Raw genomic sequence first — 20717 nt, forward strand, 5'->3', positions numbered from 1 at the left:
AAATACTTCAAAGAGCCAAGATCTTTGAGTTTGAAATGAGACAACAGAATTTCTTTTGCTCGCTGTACAAGACTTGAAACTGGACTTGCAATTATAATGTCATCAACATATACTAAAATGGCAACAAAAGTTTCTGCACTTCCCTTTGTGAACAAAGAATAATCATTTTTTGACTGGGTAAAACCATAAGGCAAAAGGACAGATTTGAACTTTGTAAACCATTGTCGTGATGCTTGTTTAAGGCCATAAATGGACTTGTGCAATTTACAAACCAAGTTGGCTTGCTGTGAGGGAAAAGATGGTTGATACCCTTTAGGAATATCCATGTAGATTTCTTCATCCAATTCACCATTCAGAAAAGCATTGTTCACATCCATTTGTGCTAAATGCCAACCCTTAATTGCTGCTAGTGTTAAAAGGGTTCTAACTGTTGTAATTTTAGCCACAGGAGAGAATGTTTCAGTGAAATCGAGACCTGGTTGTTGAGTAAACCCTTGTGCTACAAGTCGTGCCTTGTATCGTTCTATAGAACCATCAGCATTGTACTTGATCTTAAAAATCCACTTGCAGCCTACACTTTTTCTGCCAGAGGGTAAGGGAACCACACTCCAGGTTTTATTCTCCTCCATTGCGTGAAGTTCTGCTGAGATGGCCTTTCTCCAATGGTCATGAATGGCAGCTTTAGCATAAGTAGTCGGCTCCTTTTCAGTTGTTATTTGACACACATAATGCTTGTACGCAGGAGCAAGTGCACTGTAATCTAGAAAGTGTGATAAAGGGTAGGCAGTGGAAGACCCATGTTGTATGTTGTAGCAATGAAAATCTTGCAAGAAAGATGGAGCCCTGTGTTCTCTTGTTGATCTGCGGAACTGTAGAGCCTGATTTGCATTATTGGCTGGTCCTGCAGGAGCTTGTGGTGAATTAGAAAGATCATTTCCTTGTGTCTGGTCTGGTTGTTGATGTGTTGATGCCTGCGATTGGGTTGGTTCTGGTTGAGGAAGAGGATACACAAGATCATTCAACCAATTATCTGGTTCAGGTTGATGCTTGAAAGGAAAAATGTCCTCATGAAACTGAACATCTCTAGAGATAAACACCTTCTTACTTTGTGGATCATATAATTTGTAGCCTTTGTATCCCGTTGGATATCCAATAAAAACAGTAGCAGTTGCTCGAGGAGTGAATTTGTTTCTTGTGGAGGGCAATGTAGAAGCATAACACAGTGTGCCAAACACTCTAAAATCATTGTAAGTTGGTTGCTTGTTGTAGAGCAGCTCATATGGTGACTTGTTTTGTAAGTTTGGTGTTGGCAATCTGTTAATGATGAAAGCAGCTGTGCTAATACAATCACCCCAGAAACGGATGGGTACATGTGACTGGAAAAGCAAAGCTCGAGCTACATTCAACAGATGCTGGTGCTTTCTTTCTGCTACTGAATTTTGTTGGGGTCTCTCAACACATGAGAATTGGTGGTGTACACCATGTGTGGCAAAGAAATCAGTTAGAGCTAATTCCTTTGCATTGTCTGATCTAAAAGATTTAATAACCACATTGAATTGTGTTTTCACAAAAGCAAAGAATTGTGGTATGACAATGGTAGCATCAGATTTGTGTTTCAACAAATGTATCCATGTAAATCGACTTTTGTCATCAACAAGAGTTAAGAAATAAGAATAACCATGATAAGTTGGTTGTTTAAAAGGCCCCCAAATATCAGCGTGGATAAGATCAAAACAATTACTTGAAAAATTATGATGAGATTCAAAAGGCAATCTATGTTGCTTGGACAAATGACAAACAGCACAATGATAAGAATCATCAATAGAAGACAACAAATGTAACTTTTTATTGATCAGATTGAACACTTTATTGGAAGTATGACCAAAACGAGTATGTCAAGTACAAAAGGTGGGATTGGACAAAACAGAATTACAATGAGAAATAGAAACAGGCACTGAAGTACATGAATGAGAAACAAAATTACAAACAGGAACTAATGTTTTTGTATTTTTGGAATCAGCAACAGTTGAAGGAATTGAAAAAGTAGAAGACAGATCTTGAGACAAAGCTTTTGAAGACAATGGTTGACTCTGAAGAAGGTAGAGTCCGCTATGAACTTTACCCTTGCCAATCGTCATTAAAGACTTGGGGTCCTGAATATAGAAGGTATGAGCATTGAAAGTCACAGTGTATTCATAGAATTTAAACAGTGAGCTCAAAGACAGTAAATTGAATCTGAATGAAGGAATATACAGTACATTATACAGTACAAGTGATGAATTGATTTGCACACTTCCTATACCTAGCACTGAGACACGAGTGGAATTTGGCAGTACTACAAATGAATTGTGTAAGGGTTTAAAAGTGAGATAAAGAGACTTAAGGTGACAAATGTGTGAAGTAGCTCCAGAATCAATTACCCAGGAATGTATATCTAAGAAAGAAAAGGAAGAAATGGACAGAATTATACCTGCAACATCAAGAGATGGTGATGCCTGTGAGGGTGAAGAAGTAGAAGTAGAGGCAAGATGAGTGGAAAGGTACTGGATCAACTGTTGGCACTGAGAAATAGTAAGCTGAGGGCACTCATCAGTGGCTGAATCATTCATCTGACATGAAACTTGGTTTGCAGAACCAGTATTTTGCTGATAATTTCTCTGCTGAGTAGGCTTCTTGTAACCCGGGGGAAAACCAATTATCCTATAGCACTTGTCCTTTGTGTGGCCAAGAACACCACAATGAGCACAAACAGGTCGTGTGTCCTTCTTTGGATACTGATTCTTGTTGTAATAACCTTGCCCAGAAGGATACTGAACTGCATTTGCTTGAGAAGAGACCTGAGAGTTGGTCTGCATAGTGTTGTTTGTATCAACTGCAAATGCTAATGGAGGTGGTGAAGCAGATGTACCAACCTCCCTTTGCTTTTCCTCTTGAATTAGCAAAGAGAAAACCTTACTGATCGGAGGTAATGGCTCCATGAGAAGGATTTGACCGCGCACCGAAGCATAATTCTCATTCAATCCCATGAGAAACGACATCACATTCTCAGAATCAAGAAAATCCTTTAACGGAACCAACGCACCACAATCGCAGGGGAAAACTGGTCTGTAAGAGGCTAACTCCTCCCATAAGAGCTTCAGCTTAGTGTAGTAAGCACTGATGGAATCAGTTCCCTGAGTAGTACTCAAGATTGCCTTGCGTATCTGAAAAATGCGTGGTCCATTTTGTTGCTGAAAACGATCCTTAAGATCGTTCCAAATCTCTGAAGCAGAATCAGAAAACATGATGCTAGGAATAATTTCCTTGGAAACAGAATTGTAGATCCAAGACATAACCATATTGTTGTTACGGATCCATGCACCGTAATTTGGATGATCAATCGCTGGCTTTGGAATCGTTCCATCGATGAAGCCAGTTTTGTTCTTGATAGACAAAGCGACTTTCATGGCTCTACTCCAGGTGTGATAGTTGGAACCAGTGAGCGGTTGACTCACAAGCACAGAATTTCCGCCATCCGTTTGATGAAGAAACAATGGATTTGCATATGCCTCCATGATTGAAACAAGAATCTGCAGAAATCACAAAACCTCTAGATTGCAGAAAACGCCAGAAACCAGAGAATCGATACTGAAAACGCCAGAAACCAGAGAATCGATACTGAAAACGCCAGAAACCAGAGAATCGATACTCAATTCGTGTGGAATCAAGCCGAAAAAGAAATGAAAACAGTGAAAAAGATCGAAGAAGAAGAACGATCTTGGAAGCGAAAAACGATGAAAATCGTTGAAGATCAACGATCGCAGAGACGCAGGAAGCAGTTAAGTTTCGTCTTCTGATACCATATAGAAAACCAAACAGAGAGAAATCTCATTCTATTTCTCAATTGATCAAAAAGTGTATGTACAAGCGATTACCAGAGCTTATATAGCTCAGCTACTCTACCCTACAAGATAACTGATTCTAAGAGCTGTCATAACAATCTGATAACTACTCTCAACAAACTTGCCAGCTCATGCCAGCTCATTGATCTACATGCCAGCTCATTGACCCTACTCTACAAGGCTTAAGCTAGTTAATAAGTGTAGACTTCTTATAAGTTACTAACTCCAATAACGTGACAAAATTCTGACGAACTCAACGTGACAAAATTCTACTTCCCCAATCCACGTTGACCTTAACGAGACAAATTAAAACTTTTTCCGCTGGTACCATCGGAAAAAGTGAAATCACATTGCGTTTAAAAACTCTAATCTTAAACCCCAAGTCTATCCTAAATTTAGTGTACAATTTCAAAATAATTGCAAAAACTAAATTTCAACATTTCTACTAAAACACAAGTTTGCCCACAATCAATTTTGAGTTAAAAGAAATAAACATCAGATGTTCCATTGAAATCATATCAGAAACAAGTCAACTTAATTTTCGTCTCCCAACTCATTCAAACATACTGTAGGTATAAGAATAATATGGCTATTGGAAAGAGTCCCAAAAACTAAAATGCATTTATTAAATGCAACATTAAGTTACATGCAATCTGAGGGGTGCGAAAAAACATCACTGAAATTTCAGATGCAAAATAGATGCAGCTTTGCGCATTAAACATGAAGTGCTGCCAAGATTGTAATTATTAAGTTGATAATAACATAACTATCAAAAGCAAATACACATTGCCTAATGAAACTCCTTATATAAGAGGAAGTTTGCCTCCATGGTTGAAGCATGCAAGTTCCATCTGAAAAGACAACATGTTATACACTTTCAAAGGCAATAAAAATGTGCTGAAGCATATTTGGAAAAGCTGAATATCAACCCCAAGCAAACCCAGTTAACAGACCATGCTTGGCTCGAGTAATTGTGACCATAAAAAACTAAACAAGAATCAAGAAAAATATTAAATTACCTCAGGATCAAATCAGTGATGACTGTGACGTCATACGAGTAAATGGCGGATTGCACTGTATAGATGATAGGTTGTGGCCAAGGCAGAAATCTCAATGGCGAGTAGGTTGAGTTTTGATGAGTAAAATACAAACTGGTAGAATGAATCATAGGTGAGGCTAATCAAACCCATTTTCATATATATCATATAAAAAGCCACAATGATAGCAGCTAGGGAAGCTCCGGCAATTCTATTGAAAATTGAAAGTGTCGAAGAAAGTTGGGGCTGATAAACAGGAAGATGAGGAGACAATGGACGTAGACCATAAGGCTTTGTCTCAGTAGTTTTACTTGAGGTGTCGCTCATAAAACGTTTGTGACTGGTCAGTCCCAATGGTTCAGGACCTGCACCTCTCTGAAAACTTCTAGCCATGACTCCCTATTGAAATGTAAATCATTAGCCCTGTAAGGAAAGCCAAATAGACTCAACTCAATAAAAATAACAAAGGAACTTACCATTTGCATTGGACCATTGGCAGCACAAGCTTTAGTACCATATCTAGCTCCAGCCAGCAGAGTAGCGTCCAGTCCATAAGCATTGAATCTCTGATATAAAAGAACAATTCCAAGGGAAATAGAAGCTTATAAGAGCTAAACTAATGATTGTGCAAAACAGTGTCTGGTACAATGCACTGGTTCACTTTATATTCTTCAGAAAAGGATAAGAGAATAACAAAAAAATTGCATGTGGTGCAAGATGGTACTGGAGGGTTTACACAGGGACGGAATCACTTGGTTCCAAATTGTAATGCTTGCAATAAGAAGCCACTATAATCTATCTGAATAACAAAAATTTGATACATATACATAAGTGCAGAAATCTGGTTCCAATTCAGCAATTCCAATTGGAAATCAAGACTCGGGATTATAATTTGATCTCTTTCCCTTTTACAATAATCACCTACATCATATCCCTCTGTTGGTGATTAACAACTATATATTAAATTTGATGTCATTCTTGAACGTGACGACATCTGCTAGTAATTGATTCCTTTCCCTATTACACTCCAGTCTCTCTTACAATTTGAAACCTCAAACTGATATTTGACACTAAACTAGTCAAGTTTAAGACGCAACAAGTTTCAATCGTTTCCAATTTGCGGCTTAAGAAACTAGTTTCAACTTGAACAATTCACATTCATACTCTTAATCTGCAAAACCCCCTCAAAAGTAATAACAGTAAACCAGGACACTAAATAATGATGGCAATTAGCTTAAACTTCTAAGACACTATGCATGCATGACCTAAATCTATCAGTATCAAATCAGGTTCACAACATTTTGGCAGCAAAGTCGTAAAACTAAGATGGTTAAAGGCACATATAGCATAGTTCAGCCAATGAAGCATGCTTAAACATATGAAATCTCTATGATGACTGTAATCAGTTACAGAACAAAGCAAAGGCGCATACCAAGGAGCTGAAGTCATTGGAATCTTTGGGAAGACCGGTCAAGTTTCCCCTGGAAGTGTTTTCACCACCTGAAATGGCAAAAAGAAACGACGAATCAGAACATGATAAACTCAATATCAGCGATTACAAATGCAATCAAATTGCACGATTCGTTTCGAAATTCAACGCTACGAGAAACATGAAAATCCCTAATTCGCATGAATGGAATTGATTCCATTTCTTAAACTTGTTTCGGCATCGGAAATGAAATTCATGAATAGTTTTGGATCAACAAGATGAAAAAGGAACGGAGAAAATTGAGAGAGTGGGCGATGAAGTACCGGTAGCGGTGGTTGCTCCGATCTGAGGCGGAGCGGTGCGGTGGAGAGAGGAGAAGGTTCTGGAAAGAGAGGAAGAGAAGAGCTTGGACTTGGTGGATCTGAGAAGCAACGACATAGTGATGAATTGTGAGAGAGAGAGAGTTACGAAGAGAAGACAAAGTGACAAGGGAATTTGGTTTGGGAGGCTGAATGTGAAATTAAGAGCTAGGGCCACATGCCACTCTATCATTTTCATCTGCTTTTTTGGGTTAATGGTCAAATTGGTCCCTGTGTTTGTAGTCAATTTTGATTTTAGCCCCTTCCCGGAAAAAACTTGCCGATATCTCCCTGCAGTTGCAAAAATTTTAGTATTAGTCCTCGTCGGAGGGCGAAGCTCCGACGATAGTGCCCAGTGGCAGCCCAGAGCTGACATGGCTTTATCCACATCATTTTTATTTAAATTTTAATTTCCAGATATTTATTTTCTAATTAAAATAACAAATTGGAACTGAAAAAAAATACAAAAACTGAAATTAGTTTCACTAGAAAGAAAGATAAAAAAGAACATAGAAACCCCAAAAAACGATAAAAAAAAATGATGTGGATAAAGCCACGTCAGCTCTGGCATGCCACTGGGTACTCTCGTCGGAGCTCCGTCCTCCGGCGAGGACTAATACCAAAATGCTTGCAACTGTGGGGAGATATCGGTAAGTTTTTTCCGGGGAGGGACTAAAATCAAAATTGACTACAAACACAGGGACCAATTTGACCATTAACCCACTTTTTTTTTTAAATTTAATTTAGTTATTACTTTCGATACTTCTAAAATTATGTTATATGACCAAACCTGAAGGTGTGGAATGTAATTTGGTCTTTTTTTTTTTTAACTAAGTTGGATTAATTAATACTAGTTCTATTGGATTAACATGAAAACTGATTTTTGGTCTTGAACGAGACGTTTCTGGCTTTCTGCTCCTGAACCAGCGTCCAGCCGCAATTGAGATCACTGGATGAGGTATTAAATACTTGTAATTCTTACCAGTCATGTGTTCAATGGTTGTTTTTTTAGCACTCGCAGTAATAACTAATTCATTGTCCTGACTGCAAGTACTAAGCAGTAAACTATTGACTATAAAATGTACTTCATTCTTATGGGGAGTATCGAACTTTCAACCTCATGTTAAGAATAAGGGTGTCAATTTCTACATCAAGATAGGGATCCTTGTGGGGACTATACTGTTTGGACCCCAACCTTAGGAAATTTATCCTTTTGTGGAAGAAAATCCCCCTATAAGAATTTAGGGACAGAGATCGCTCACTCTACCCTTTTTTTTGTACTTACGGATATTGTCCACATAAGACAATCATGTTCGAGCCGAAAATATTCACATTAATTCTCCGGAGGATGGGTAATCCCGGGAATAACTATTTATGAAACTATGCAATTTGTACAACCAAATGTACAGACAATATGCATGGGATTAGCCGTTTCAATGAGATCTTTATTTTGGCAGGCGGAAAAATTACCAAACGTCTAGCATTCCCTCACGCTTGGCGCCAATGATTCTTTTTTTTTTGTAGGGCTAACTCACCTAATAGAGGCTTTTTCCATACATAAGACTTGAATCCAAGACCTTGTTTAATGCGAATCGAGCATGTATCGCTTGAACCAACCACTCATTTGGTTATCCCCATGTTTAATTCATATCTCAAATGTTGTTGAACTTAATAGACGGAAGTGCTTAAACTCAAACGAGAAAAAGTTTGATGCACCGACGACGGTGTAAAGTTTTTTTACACCGTCAACCAATCAGATTTCAAGGATGTGAGAAAATCTCTCTTTTCATTTAATTTCTTTAATTGACATGTCACATCCTTGAAATCTGATTGGTTGACGGTGTAAAAAAACTTTACACCGTCGGTGCATCAAAATTAAACTCAAACTAAAAATGGCTTAATCCTCAAATTGGTCTCTGTCTTTGTGTCGCCGTCTGATCTAAGTCCCTCACCGGAAAAATTTGTGGAAAAGGTCCTCATCAATGCAAAACGTATGAGGCAGGTCCTCACCGGAGCCTGGAGCTCCGACGAGTCATGATTTGGCACGCTGACTAGGATGAATGAGCTGACAAGGCTTTAAAAAAAATTAAAAAAATTACATGTAAGATTAACAACCCCAATTAACCAAAATTAATTAACTAATCATAATTTAATTAAAAAATCCAAATTCTCCCCAAATTAACCCCAAATCCCACAAGTTCATCTGTTTCTGTTCTTCTGATTCACACAAATTCTCCCCAAACAAAACCAAATGGCTCCATGTTCCTCTCTCCTTCTCTCCCGCTCATTCATCTGTTTCTGTTCTATGGATTTCTTCAGATGGAGAAGGTGAGAATGGAGGTAGATGAAAAACGCAAGAGGCATGCGAAGAGGCTAATTAAAGCAGTTGAAATGGGCGTGATGAAGAAGGAAGATGAGATTGAGAAGATTGGGAAATTGAACTCGGCTCTAGTGAAAGGGTGAAATAAGAACCCAGAAAACCCATAAATAAGAACCCCATAAAATCCTAGAGGGAAAAAATCCCCAGATGCATCTGGTTCTGCAACATCAAGAAGCTCATGAAAAAACCCAGATCTGACGAACGTGGATGGCGACAAAGCAGAGGTTCGAGACAAACCCAGATCTAACCACCTTCACGTTCGCACGCCCACCGTGGAGTGGAAACGAGGCGGTTGAATTCGACACGGTGATGATGAGAAGGAGAAATCATGTGGGATAAGAAGAGAAACATAAATTTGATTTGGATTTTCCTTGACAAGTTGGTAGCAATTGTTCAGCCACCCTTCATTATCAATTCGACGGCGTAGTGAGTAATCACGTTGAGATTTTGAGTTTGATGTAATGGAAAGGGGTTTTTGGGTTAGAATGATGATTGATGAATATGATGAAGATGGACCAGTGGATGAAATTAGAGTTAATTTTGCTAATTGATTTTTTATTTTTGTTAATTAAATTAAATTTCTGATGTGTTATTTTTTATTTTATTTTTTTTAATTCACGTAAGCATTATTAAACCAGTCAGCGTGCCAAATCATCACTCGCCGGAGCTTCGCGCTCCGGTGAGGACCTACCCCAGACGTTTTGTATTGATGAGGACCTTTTCCACAAATTTTTCCGGTGAGGGACTTAGACTAGACGGCGACACAAAGACAGGGATCAATTTGAGGATTAAGCCACTAAAAATTCCAGATATGAATTTCCAATTTCATCCCATTAGCTTCCAATGGAGGTGTGCATTTTCAGGGACTAAAAACGATCTAAGTTATAGAAAAATATTCAGCCTAACAATCTAATTTGCGACAAAGGTCAGTTAAATCAGAATGATGAGGATGAATGCGTCTGCTATGTTCAAGTGTAAAATTCTGTGTTTATGCTATACAAGAAATGATTCTGAAAGGAAAATATAAATAGGAGGATAATGGCGCACACCATAAAAACTTACGGCTCCCAATATTTCAGGTATTCATCAGTTACTCATTCGACAATGATAGATATTTCACTCTGTTTGTTCAGTAGCTACCCTCATACATATTTCTTACGAACTTGCCTATAAAAAAAAATAAAAAATCTTACGAACTTAAGCCATATGCAATTTAATGTCAATTTTCTTGGTGTGTCCAAAGTATAGAGCAAGATTCTCTTCAATCTTGAAAATACGTAAGAAAGAAAAAAACACTCATCAAATGATACTTCCGCCAAATAATGCCCGCCCACAATCGGCATTGTTTAAATCAGCTTACACAATTGGCCTCATTTTCAATGGGCAGAGATGCCGCAAAAATTAGAAATCTACAATCGAAGTGGTCACTGATTATGCCTAAAAATTATTAAACACTTGGGAAAGTGTCAAAAATTACCTCCCGTATAAGGGATTTTTTTCCTATCTATCAGAAATTTATTCACTGACATTTTACCGCTTGAAAAGCGTATGGTGACACTGACAATGACCTTGGAGTTTTCCATGGGCAATAGCTTCACTGCTGAGCTAGGCTCCGTATGACATATGGAAGTATGCCTCCATGGTTGAAGTAAGCAAGTTCCACCTGAAAATACAACAGTATATTACGCACCAATCAAGGGTTAAAAAGATGTTATAATGAAGCAAGCTGAGCTATCATCCTCCCACAAACCCTGACAACAGTAGCTCTAAGAAAAGAAACAAACATAAACCAGATAAAAGGTCAAATTACCTCAGTATCAAAGCGTAATTTGCAGGTGAAAGATTTTCCATTATCAGTTGTGACCGTCACATCTTGGCCAGGCCTGATCTCACTAGGAAGGTCAATCGTATAACGTTCATGACCAGTCAATCCCAATGTGTCCGCATCCTCCCCGGATTTGAAACAAAGGGGAATAATACCCATTCCTACCAAATTACTGCGATGAATTCTCTCGAAACTTTTAGCTATGACAGCTTTGACTCCCTATTGAAAAGTAAGTGCCATAAGTCACCGGGAATATTAACCTTTATATTTTAAGAAAGTCAAATAAAAAAACTCCATCACAAGCCAACATATATAAACTTGTTATAAAGGAACTAACCAATAACATTGGACCCTTGGCCGCCCAATCTCTAGAACTTCCACTGCCATATTCAGCTCCAGCGAGCACAATGGTGGGTTGGCCAGAAGCCCTGTATTTCTGAGAAAAGAGAACAATCACAGGATTTAGAAACTTGATATTAGCTAAAATTGATGATTCCATATCACATTATTTTGAACAGTAGCACTCATTAATTTCACTTTTTTGAGTCGTGTCATACTTGAGTAGGATATAACTCACCATTGCTGCATCAAACACATAAAGCTTCTCCCCAGATGGAACATGCACTGTCTTGGGGCCAACTTCCCCATTCAAGAGCTTGTTAACAAGGCGAATATTGGCAAAAGTTCCTCTTGCCATCACCTCATCATTACCACGACGACTTCCATAAGAATTGAAGTCCTTGCGCTCTACCCCACGCTCTAGGAGGTATTTAGCAGCAGGACTATCCTTCTGAATGCTTCCAGCTGGAGAAATATGATCAGTAGTTATACTGTCACCAAAGTTCAGCAGGCAAAAGGCATCTTTCACACCATGAGCTCCAGGAGGATCCAACGTCATATTCTTGAAGTATGGGGGTTCATGAATATATGTTGAGTTGGAGTCCCATGAGTAGAGAGTGTCAGCAGGAACTTGTAATTGATTCCACATGGGGTTGCCCTTGGTAATAGCCTCATATGTGCTTCGGAACATGGCAGGCAACACACTAGATTGAACAGCCTAAAAATGAAGTCACCCAAAGTTAATTTTGCCTTATACTTTTGAATAATTAGACTACATTTCATAAAATGAGAAGATTAGACATCATTTACCTCTGCAATTTCTTCAGTGGATGGCCAGATATCCCTCAAGTAGACATTCTTGCCATCCTTCCCTGTCCCAATTGGCTCCTTCTCAAAGTCAATGTCAACCTGGAAATTCAACCAGAAGGTATTTGATGAAGGTCTGACAAGCTTCAGGATGTTGATGTTTTTTAAAATGTGCATCCTAATTCCTACCAAGTAAATGATCTAAATAAAGCCTACTCCATAGTCAGGTAGGTCATTCACAATAATATTAGTCTATGATGTCGCATTCTCGATCAGAAAAAGAATAATAAGTACAGCCTCCAAAGTCAAATACTTTTTCATTGCACGAAAATAGACCAATATTTTATGTTTTCTAAGCACATGCATGCAATACCTGACTCCATATCCAGAGTCCTGGATGTAAGAACCCAAAAAGTTTGAATTAGGTTATTATTTGTATGAGAAAGTTGACACAAAAAGAAATGAAACGTAAGATCCGTTTGACTACTGATTCCTGCTTGAATCAAAATCCATTACAGTATTACACATAGCTTAAGGCTTTTGATTCATGCGAACGTACCAAAATGATGTAGATTATGTAGCTAGCGGCCAATATCAAAGCTTGTGATTAGCCTCTAATAATTTTAAGATTTGTCTACTTTGACTATGTCCAACATATGAGTAAGATAACTATTACTTTTTACAAAAAGAGATTCAGTTCAGATGAAACTATAGAAGAAAGAACCAAATCGAAAGTATATACATATTAGAAATATGAATTAGACATGCATACCGTGCCAGCAAGAGCATAAGCGACAACAAGAGGAGGAGAGGCAAGGTAGTTAGCTCTTGTCAGGGCATGGACACGGCCCTCAAAATTACGGTTTCCAGACAACACAGCAGCAGCTACAATGTCTGCATCACAAAACAAAAAATTATGTCTAGAAGAATATATAACTTAGAAACAAGAAAAAATTGTAAGAGAAGGCTGAGATTTGCACAAAAATCAGCTTTAGTTCAAAATTGTAGTATTTTGCTATGAAATATGACCATTTTCTGAGATAGCAGAAGCAACAGATTCATCCAGATCGCCTGAATTGCCAATACATGTTGTGCAGCCAAATCCAACAATATTAAAACCTTGTTCATTGAGATAACTTTGCAGCCCACTGCCATAAAGTATACAGAAATACAAAATCAGAATGCATTTTCCCTAAATTGAGCAAAGGGGAAGTGACTACATGATAGTACAAAATAAAGTAACAGTTTTCTAATAAGAAGCTCAAAATACCTCTGGAGTAGATATTTCGTAACAACTCCTGAACCAGGAGCAAGACTTGTTTTAACCCAAGGTTTGACCTGGCATAATATAATAAACAGCAAAAATTAGAATCTGAAAAAAGAAAGAAGTAGCGGTGTTACAGTTTCTTAAATTAATATATTAGTTCCTAACCTTCAAACCAAGCTCATGAGCCTTTTTCGCAACAAGACCAGCTCCAAGCATAACACTTGGGTTAGATGTATTCGTACAGCTTGTTATTGCAGCAATCACAACACTGCCATGCTTGAGCTCCGCTGGCTGTCCATGGAAATCAAACTTTGCAACTTTTCCTTGTGTTTCTTTTGGTATAGCAAATCCCTGTATTTAGATAAAATATTTAGCAAAATATAGTAGCTTATATTAATCTAGGGTTCTCATCAGGCAACATTCCATGAAGCATAGATGATGCAACTTCTGCATATTCAACCGCAATGCAGAATAAGGTTCTTAATGTGAGATCCCCCCCCCCCTCAGTTCATTAACATGCATCTTCCAGGCATATACTCACAAGAAAGCAAGCATATACAAAAAAATTGAGCCTTTGACATCATTGCTTCTGTTAATTGCTGAATATAATTAACAGGTGAATGACAGAGCTGATGTTGATGAAGATCAACTATATCAGTAATATAGCATCGTCATTTTAGCCATTGAGTAAGTTGATTATGATTAAACAGGCAAACAGAACTAGAGCAATTATAAAAATGGACCTTGTACATTCTTCACAAAAATTGTAAATGACACCCAATAGGCAAGCCGAATGAACATAGTAAAAAGATATTGATTATTGATGGTTCTATCTTGCCATATGAAACAATTCTAACTATGACCATCCAGGTAAACAACTATGAACACTGAAGCACTAATATATGTTGGTCAATTACTGCAGACAAATACTGGAAGTGAGGCGAAACTAAACCGAATTAGAATTCCATTACAAAAACAACCAACTGACAGGATACAGCAGTTTTGTTTAAAAGTAATTATGAACAGATAATTCATGTTATATCACGAACCTTGAATCCAACTTTGTTATCAAGACAAGCATGCCAGTCAGCCTTCATTTCTTTCAAAGGCACCCGATCATGAGGTCTGGAAAGAATATCATTCAGTATAAATTATCAGATAGATAATAGGACAGAAATTGAAACTAAACCACCGTTAACATAGAGGACAACATGTGAAGGAGAATATAATCTTACCTCTTAGGTCCTGAGATACATGGTTCAACATCGGAAAGGTTCAATTCAAGATATGATGAATAAACTCGTTCTTGTTGTGGCTGAATTTATAGAAAATATAAATTAGCATTATATACCCCAAACATATGTATACACATTTAATTTGGTTAAAAAAGAGCATATAGGGCAACAGCGATATATTAACATTACCTCATTATAGTCAACAAACAGTTTGTTTGCCCTGAGATAAGACTCTATCATGGTCACCTGTTTCAGACAAAATGAACGTCAAACAATACTATAAGCATTTCATAGCAAATAATAAATTAGTTGACAAACAGCACTTACAGTCTCATCACTTCTTCCAGTTAGCTTGAGATATTGTAGAGTAACATGATCCACAGGGAAGAAGCCCATGGTGGCACCATATTCAGGAGCCATATTAGCAATAGTGGCTCTGTCAGCTAAAGATAATTTACCCACACCATCACCTACACAATGAAAACATGAAAAATATTAATTAACAACGCCACTCAGCCTACATTGAAAAAGGGCAAAAAAAATATTTGACCATTGGCCTCAAGAGTTGAGAAAATTCAGATACCATGAAACTCAACAAATTTCCCGACAACGCCGTGCTTTCTAAGAATTTGTGTCACAGTTAGAACCAAATCAGTTGCTGTAACACCATTGCGCAGTTTTCCAGCTAACTTGAACCCAACAACACCGGGTAAAACCATGCTCATAGGCTGTAGGTATCACATAAAACAGCATTAGAACCGTTACTGTAGCTAAACTACTCCACATGCTTATTTCATGATAAAGCAAATTAACAAACACATCAAAAGAGTTAAAGATGCCATCAATATTCATTAATCATCGGTGTTTCATAAAGTGCGCATATCAAGATCAGAACGCAATGTACCTGGCCAAGCATTGCTGCCTCGGCTTCAATACCTCCAACACCCCATCCAGCAACACCGAGCCCATCTATCATAGTTGTATGTGAATCGGTCCCAACTACACTGTCAGGATAGAGTAAGCCCTCGTTGTTGAAAACAACCCGCCCAAGATATTCAAGATTGACCTAGAATTCAAGACATAAAATCATAAGTCCCCAATATTACCAATAGAAAGAATGTAAATGAAAGGAAGTCATTTTGCATGTCTGCTTCCAAACCTACCTGATGTACTATTCCAGAACCAGGAGGAACAACAAGCATGTTATGAAATGCAGTTGATCCCCATTTAAGAAAAGCAAATCTCTCCTTGTTTCTCTGGAACTCAAGTTCCATATTAGCCTGCACCGCATTTTCTGACCTTGCTACATCAACTTGAACTGAATGATCAACAACAAGATCAACAGGTACCTGCCAACAATTACAACTCAGAACCACCTCTAACAAACATAAAATACGAGGAAAATATATGAGTGTTTTTCAAACTTCAAAAACCACATAATCATGCAGAATGGATTTAGTTATCAAATTTTCCCGTGGTTATTTGGTTGTAACTGAACCTCTGAAAATCCAGTTTTGATGCCGAACCTAATTTAAAATAAATCCCACACAGTAATCAGGTATAATCCGATTTAGCTCATCTAACAGAATCATATTCTCTCACTATTATACAATCTAAAATTTCAAAAGTTATTCATGAAACAATGTTTGTCATTGAACTAATCAAATTTAAGTATAATAATTACAATTTGATAACAGTATGAACTAGTTCTAACTTGAACAGTACTTCAGACCCATATATTAAAATTGTCAAATTCCATTAAAAGCTTAAGCTATATCAATAAACTAGGGTAGATAAACATATTGGCAAATAGTTTTCAGATACTGTTCCCTATTTCAGTCTTATATCAATTGCAGAACTTTTGGCAGCTATATAGTACCGACTACCAAAATGGTTAACCTGGGTATGTCAAAAATACAGAACAAAGCTAACTTTTTGGTTAAAGTAATACATGAGATTCTATATTTTATATACTGTTTAATGATGTAATATTACTGAAGTAATATAAAGTTCGCCCACATATCTCAATGATGTTTCATGTATGGTCAAAAATTAGAAACCTCGTTGGTGACTGCTATCAATGAATTCAATCATTCATAACGAACAAAAACTCATGCAAGTGACAAGAAAGATGAATACCAGAGGATTGATCTTATTTGAATCACTGCCAAGCTTATTCATAGCGTCTCGCATGCAAGCCAGGTCAACAACAGCTGGAACTCCAGTAAAATCCTGAGGAAATGTAAAAAGTTCAAAAGGAAAAAAAACATAGTACTTAGCACCACTCATTCTAATATAACTAACTATTTCACTGTGTCCAGATTCCAGAGGTTGACAAAGGTACCTGCAAGAGAACTCGAGCAGGCTTGAAAGGAATCTCAACTTGCTTAGAAGAAGTCTTTTCCCAGTCAATAATCTTCTCAACATCTTCTTTAGTGACTTGGAAATTGTCACAATTACGAATGGCAGACTCAAGGAGAATCCTTATGGAGTATGGTAACTTTTCTGTCATTCACCCATAAAGTTCACATCATCAGTGTAATTGATTGCACTAATCACAATAAATAGACACTGATCCTCTGTCACTCATATAATATTAAGAGTTTAATAAAAATACACTGCCAATATGAACAGGTTTTACGAAAATATCCAATCATATTTCATCATCTTATAACACCACAATGGAATTGCAGCTGGAAAAAACAAAAGGGCAGAATATTGAAGTATGACTAGAGTACTAGACATGTGTGCAATTTTATTCATTCCCCATTCTTATTATTTTCTACAACTCGAAAAAGTAACAAGAACGAGATATGGTAATCTTTTCATCCTGGCACCAAGCTATTTTTCCGCAGGACCACCTACACTATCCTCACTGATAGAGTTCAACCACAGGATCACACGGTTCCTATATGCCTAAAACATCAAAATATCAAACCATAGACAAAAATGGGCATGAGATAAAGCATACTGGCTATGTGAGACCCTAATCAAATTCTTGAACAGAGAGGACACATGTAAGTGTATGCTCATCAAATTCCAATATTAATATGAAATTACCAACATCACAGACTTCAGTTGCATTTAGTATAACAAATGACATGGTTTAAATCATGAAATGAATCAGGCTAGCAAATTACCAACTCTTGGATCGTTGAGCGACGGAAGACTGTAGAATTTTCCAAACTCGCCGCCACCCGGCTTCGGAAGGCTAGTCAAGTTTCCCTTGAAAGGATTTTCACTAGCTGGAACAGGTCAACAACAACAACAACAAAAAAGCAATAAAAATTCCTCAAAAATTGAAATCGAAGACGTGAAATCGCGATCAAATTAAAAAAAATAACGAAAGGAACAGTGATGAAGTGGTTACCCATGGTAGCGATCTTGCGGTGGAAGCGTTCGAGAACAGGAGCGACGGCTCTGATCTGAGGGCGAAGAGTGGAGGGAGAACCGCAGTGGAGGCGGTGGCTCCAGCGGGGGAGCGAGGAGATGAAGGATCGGGAAGGCGCGGGGGAGAAGGAAGCGCGAGGAGGAGGATGAGCGAAGATTCTAGAAGAGAAGAAGAGTCTGGGCCTGGTTGTTCTGAGAAGTGAAGAGGCCGTAGTTATATACATGGTGATGAGAGTGTGATTGGGAATGGGATAGTGGCGGTGTCTGTGTGGTAGTAGAGGATGAAGACGAGGGAGATTGGGAAATGGAGACGAAGAAGAAGTATGGAGGGTGGTAATGGTGTGGTCCTATGCGGCGTGTGGAGAGAGAACAAATGTGACCTAGGGATGCGCGCCTTAGCTTATTCGATGAGAGGTGAGAGCTGACTATTGTTCACCTCTGTCTGTGACTGAACCAATCACATAACTAATTCCTTAAAATATGGGATTCATTAAAATGTCATTCATTTTTTTTTATGAAGCTAAAAAAATGTCATTATTATAGAAAGTTGCTACTCTAATCTATAGACCAAGCGGTAGGTTTATACAATGGAACCGAGTTAATAATTCATGAACTTGGTGATTATTTTATTGACGAATGTGAGTTCCTCATCGTGGTCCTTGGTTAGCAGTCCTAGGAAAAGAGCCTGCAAGGGTTGTCCTGCTTTGTATGCGATGATGGAGGAAGACAGCCCCAAGTTAAGGGTGGCATGCGACCCAAGACAAGGTGTGCAAATTGGCCTGGCTAGGTCAAATTTGACTTATCAAAGCAACACTCTCTCGTGCTGATAACGCGTTGTGTAATGAAGTCTAAACAAGTGATGAAAGAGATGAGAGAACAAGAGCTAGCAAGAGATGATACAAATGTTGTGAATAGATGTGATCATCTTGATGCATCTTCTTTGTATTTATAGGGGTGGATAATGATGAAATGTCAAGTTACACGGGTTGGGGCTTGGCCCATGATGATCAAATTATTCATAACATATTGGATATAATCGATTATTTCCAATTGGCAAAAAATTATGGTTAGTAGAAAATATTTGTTTTCTTTTTACCATCCAAGAAATATTACTATAATATCTATTAATTCAAATAATGTTTGGCCGGCGACAACCACCGTGAGTGGGATTAATCAAGGTGTGCGAAATGTGGCCTGAATACTCGTGGTGAGAACAAAAAATTAAATTAATCCCAAATTGATTTTCTTTTATAAGTAAGGTGAAGGGTTGCATAAAAAAACACTTTGGAGAGGTACCATATACTATATGATTTATCATTGTTCTGATAGTTGGGTACAAACTCGATGCAACACGAATTTTGAAGGGTTATGATTAATTGATTATCTGTAGTTGGCCCGACTGATTCCTTTATCGGACTACGGATGTAAGGAACCAACGACATTCTGACGTCTCCGTTAAGAAATCGATCGTGTGCCAATCTCTTTACCCATGTTTAAGTCCTAATACTCAAGGATTTCCTCTCATCGCACTACATAAAGTAACTATGACCCTACAACAAAGGCGATGGTGCAAAGCTCATTAACTCTACAAGCAACATGCTAAATCCTCCACCGCGAGAGGATCGATGGCTTGCATAGACCTATCAGGAGCTCGTGACAACGTTGAACCTCTTGAACCTCATGAGCTCAACCTGCATAAAAGCCAAGGCATAGAACTTAGAAGAACAAATGGTACACACACTTTTCTGTCTATTCATATCATAACACATTAAGGCCAAGAATCTGAGTGGAAAACGTCAAAAGCTTGCCAAGAATTAAAATTAACTCCTAATAATGCATGTCGACCATTGCCATTGACTTTAATATATAATTGGGGAAAACTAATGTTCTAAAATTGTCGGTAAAATTGTTACTAATATTGTGTTTTTTTATAATAAAGGAACTCCTTATATTAAATTGAAAAGCAAGTGTCTACAAGCATGAGAGATACATTCAGGGGATCCATCCACCGCTCATTAGTGAGTTGATTTTTAAATCCACTCACTTTTATCTTTTCTAAAATCTCTTATTTTAGTCATCATCGTTAATTAATTTTTGAATACTTTTCAATTGTAACAAAAAAAAAGAATTTGTAAACTAAATTTATAAAAAATATGATGTCGACGATACCACACTTATTAATTACAAATGTTTAATATGTATTTTTTTTATATTGAAAAGATAAATTACACCCGCCACATTCACTTAGCTTTTAACCCTTCAACTACACATGAATATGTTTAATATGAAAAGTATGAAAAAATTAACTAGTTGCGTTAGTTGATTTTAGTTACAAAGTGCTAATCGGTTCTGTTGTTATTTGATGGATCGACTGATAATTGGTTGTTAGCTAACAGATCGGACAAATCAATCCGTTGTTAACCGATTGATCAACTGCTAGCTAATTATTAATCAATGATTACCGACTAATTAGCTGATTTACACATTCCACATTTGGCAACTATTTTTATCTTCTTAGGTGAGCTCTTAGTTGATGAACAACAATTAATCAATCACCTGCAGTTGGTTAATAAAAAAGTTGATTTGAATTTTTTGAATTGGTGAATGGATTTGGATATTGAAATGTGAAAGATTGTTATCCTAAATTCTTTAACTAAACTATTTAGATATATATCATGTGTTAAAAGAGATAATGCAATTTTTGTTTACAACACTCCAACTTTTTAGGAAGAAATATTCTACATAGATATTGGGAGTTTTACTATAAT

The 20717-nt window shown here is 37.5% G+C and overlaps 1 protein-coding gene across 1 annotated transcript; it reads right to left on the reverse strand.

Annotated features, from left to right (window-relative positions):
- Nucleotides 1–10275: 10275 nt before the first annotated feature.
- LOC130747026 (aconitate hydratase, cytoplasmic-like) lies at nucleotides 10276–18388 on the reverse strand. Its single transcript, XM_057599839.1, has 20 exons — nucleotides 17930–18388; nucleotides 17700–17804; nucleotides 16904–17064; nucleotides 16699–16791; nucleotides 15723–15908; nucleotides 15464–15625; nucleotides 15143–15287; nucleotides 14887–15029; nucleotides 14749–14805; nucleotides 14560–14639; nucleotides 14374–14449; nucleotides 13490–13675; nucleotides 13328–13395; nucleotides 13087–13205; nucleotides 12830–12951; nucleotides 12061–12159; nucleotides 11489–11968; nucleotides 11249–11347; nucleotides 10897–11130; nucleotides 10276–10749 (listed from the first exon to the last, which is right to left on the reverse strand). Exons 1-20 carry the CDS (start codon nucleotides 18171–18173, stop codon nucleotides 10681–10683), a joined length of 2928 nt encoding a protein of 975 aa, XP_057455822.1. The 5' UTR covers nucleotides 18174–18388; the 3' UTR covers nucleotides 10276–10680.
- Between the last annotated feature and the right edge of the window lie 2329 nt (nucleotides 18389–20717).

This window comes from Lotus japonicus, chromosome 3 (assembly GCF_012489685.1).
Source record: "Lotus japonicus ecotype B-129 chromosome 3, LjGifu_v1.2".
Classification (NCBI taxonomy): domain Eukaryota; kingdom Viridiplantae; phylum Streptophyta; class Magnoliopsida; order Fabales; family Fabaceae; genus Lotus; species Lotus japonicus.

What these genes read in the sequence shown, in the direction of transcription:
- LOC130747026 (XM_057599839.1), bottom strand. Translation starts at nt 18,173, where the DNA reads ATGTATATAACTACGGCCTCTTCACTTCTCAGAACAACCAGGCCCAGA. An exon ending in ACGAAATATCTACTCCAGAG is followed by an intron (nt 13,206 to 13,327) that starts GTATTTTGAGCT and finishes ACTTTATGGCAG; the next exon opens with TGGGCTGCAAAGTTATCTCA. An exon ending in CCACTGAAGAAATTGCAGAG is followed by an intron (nt 11,969 to 12,060) that starts GTAAATGATGTC and finishes CTTCATTTTTAG; the next exon opens with GCTGTTCAATCTAGTGTGTT.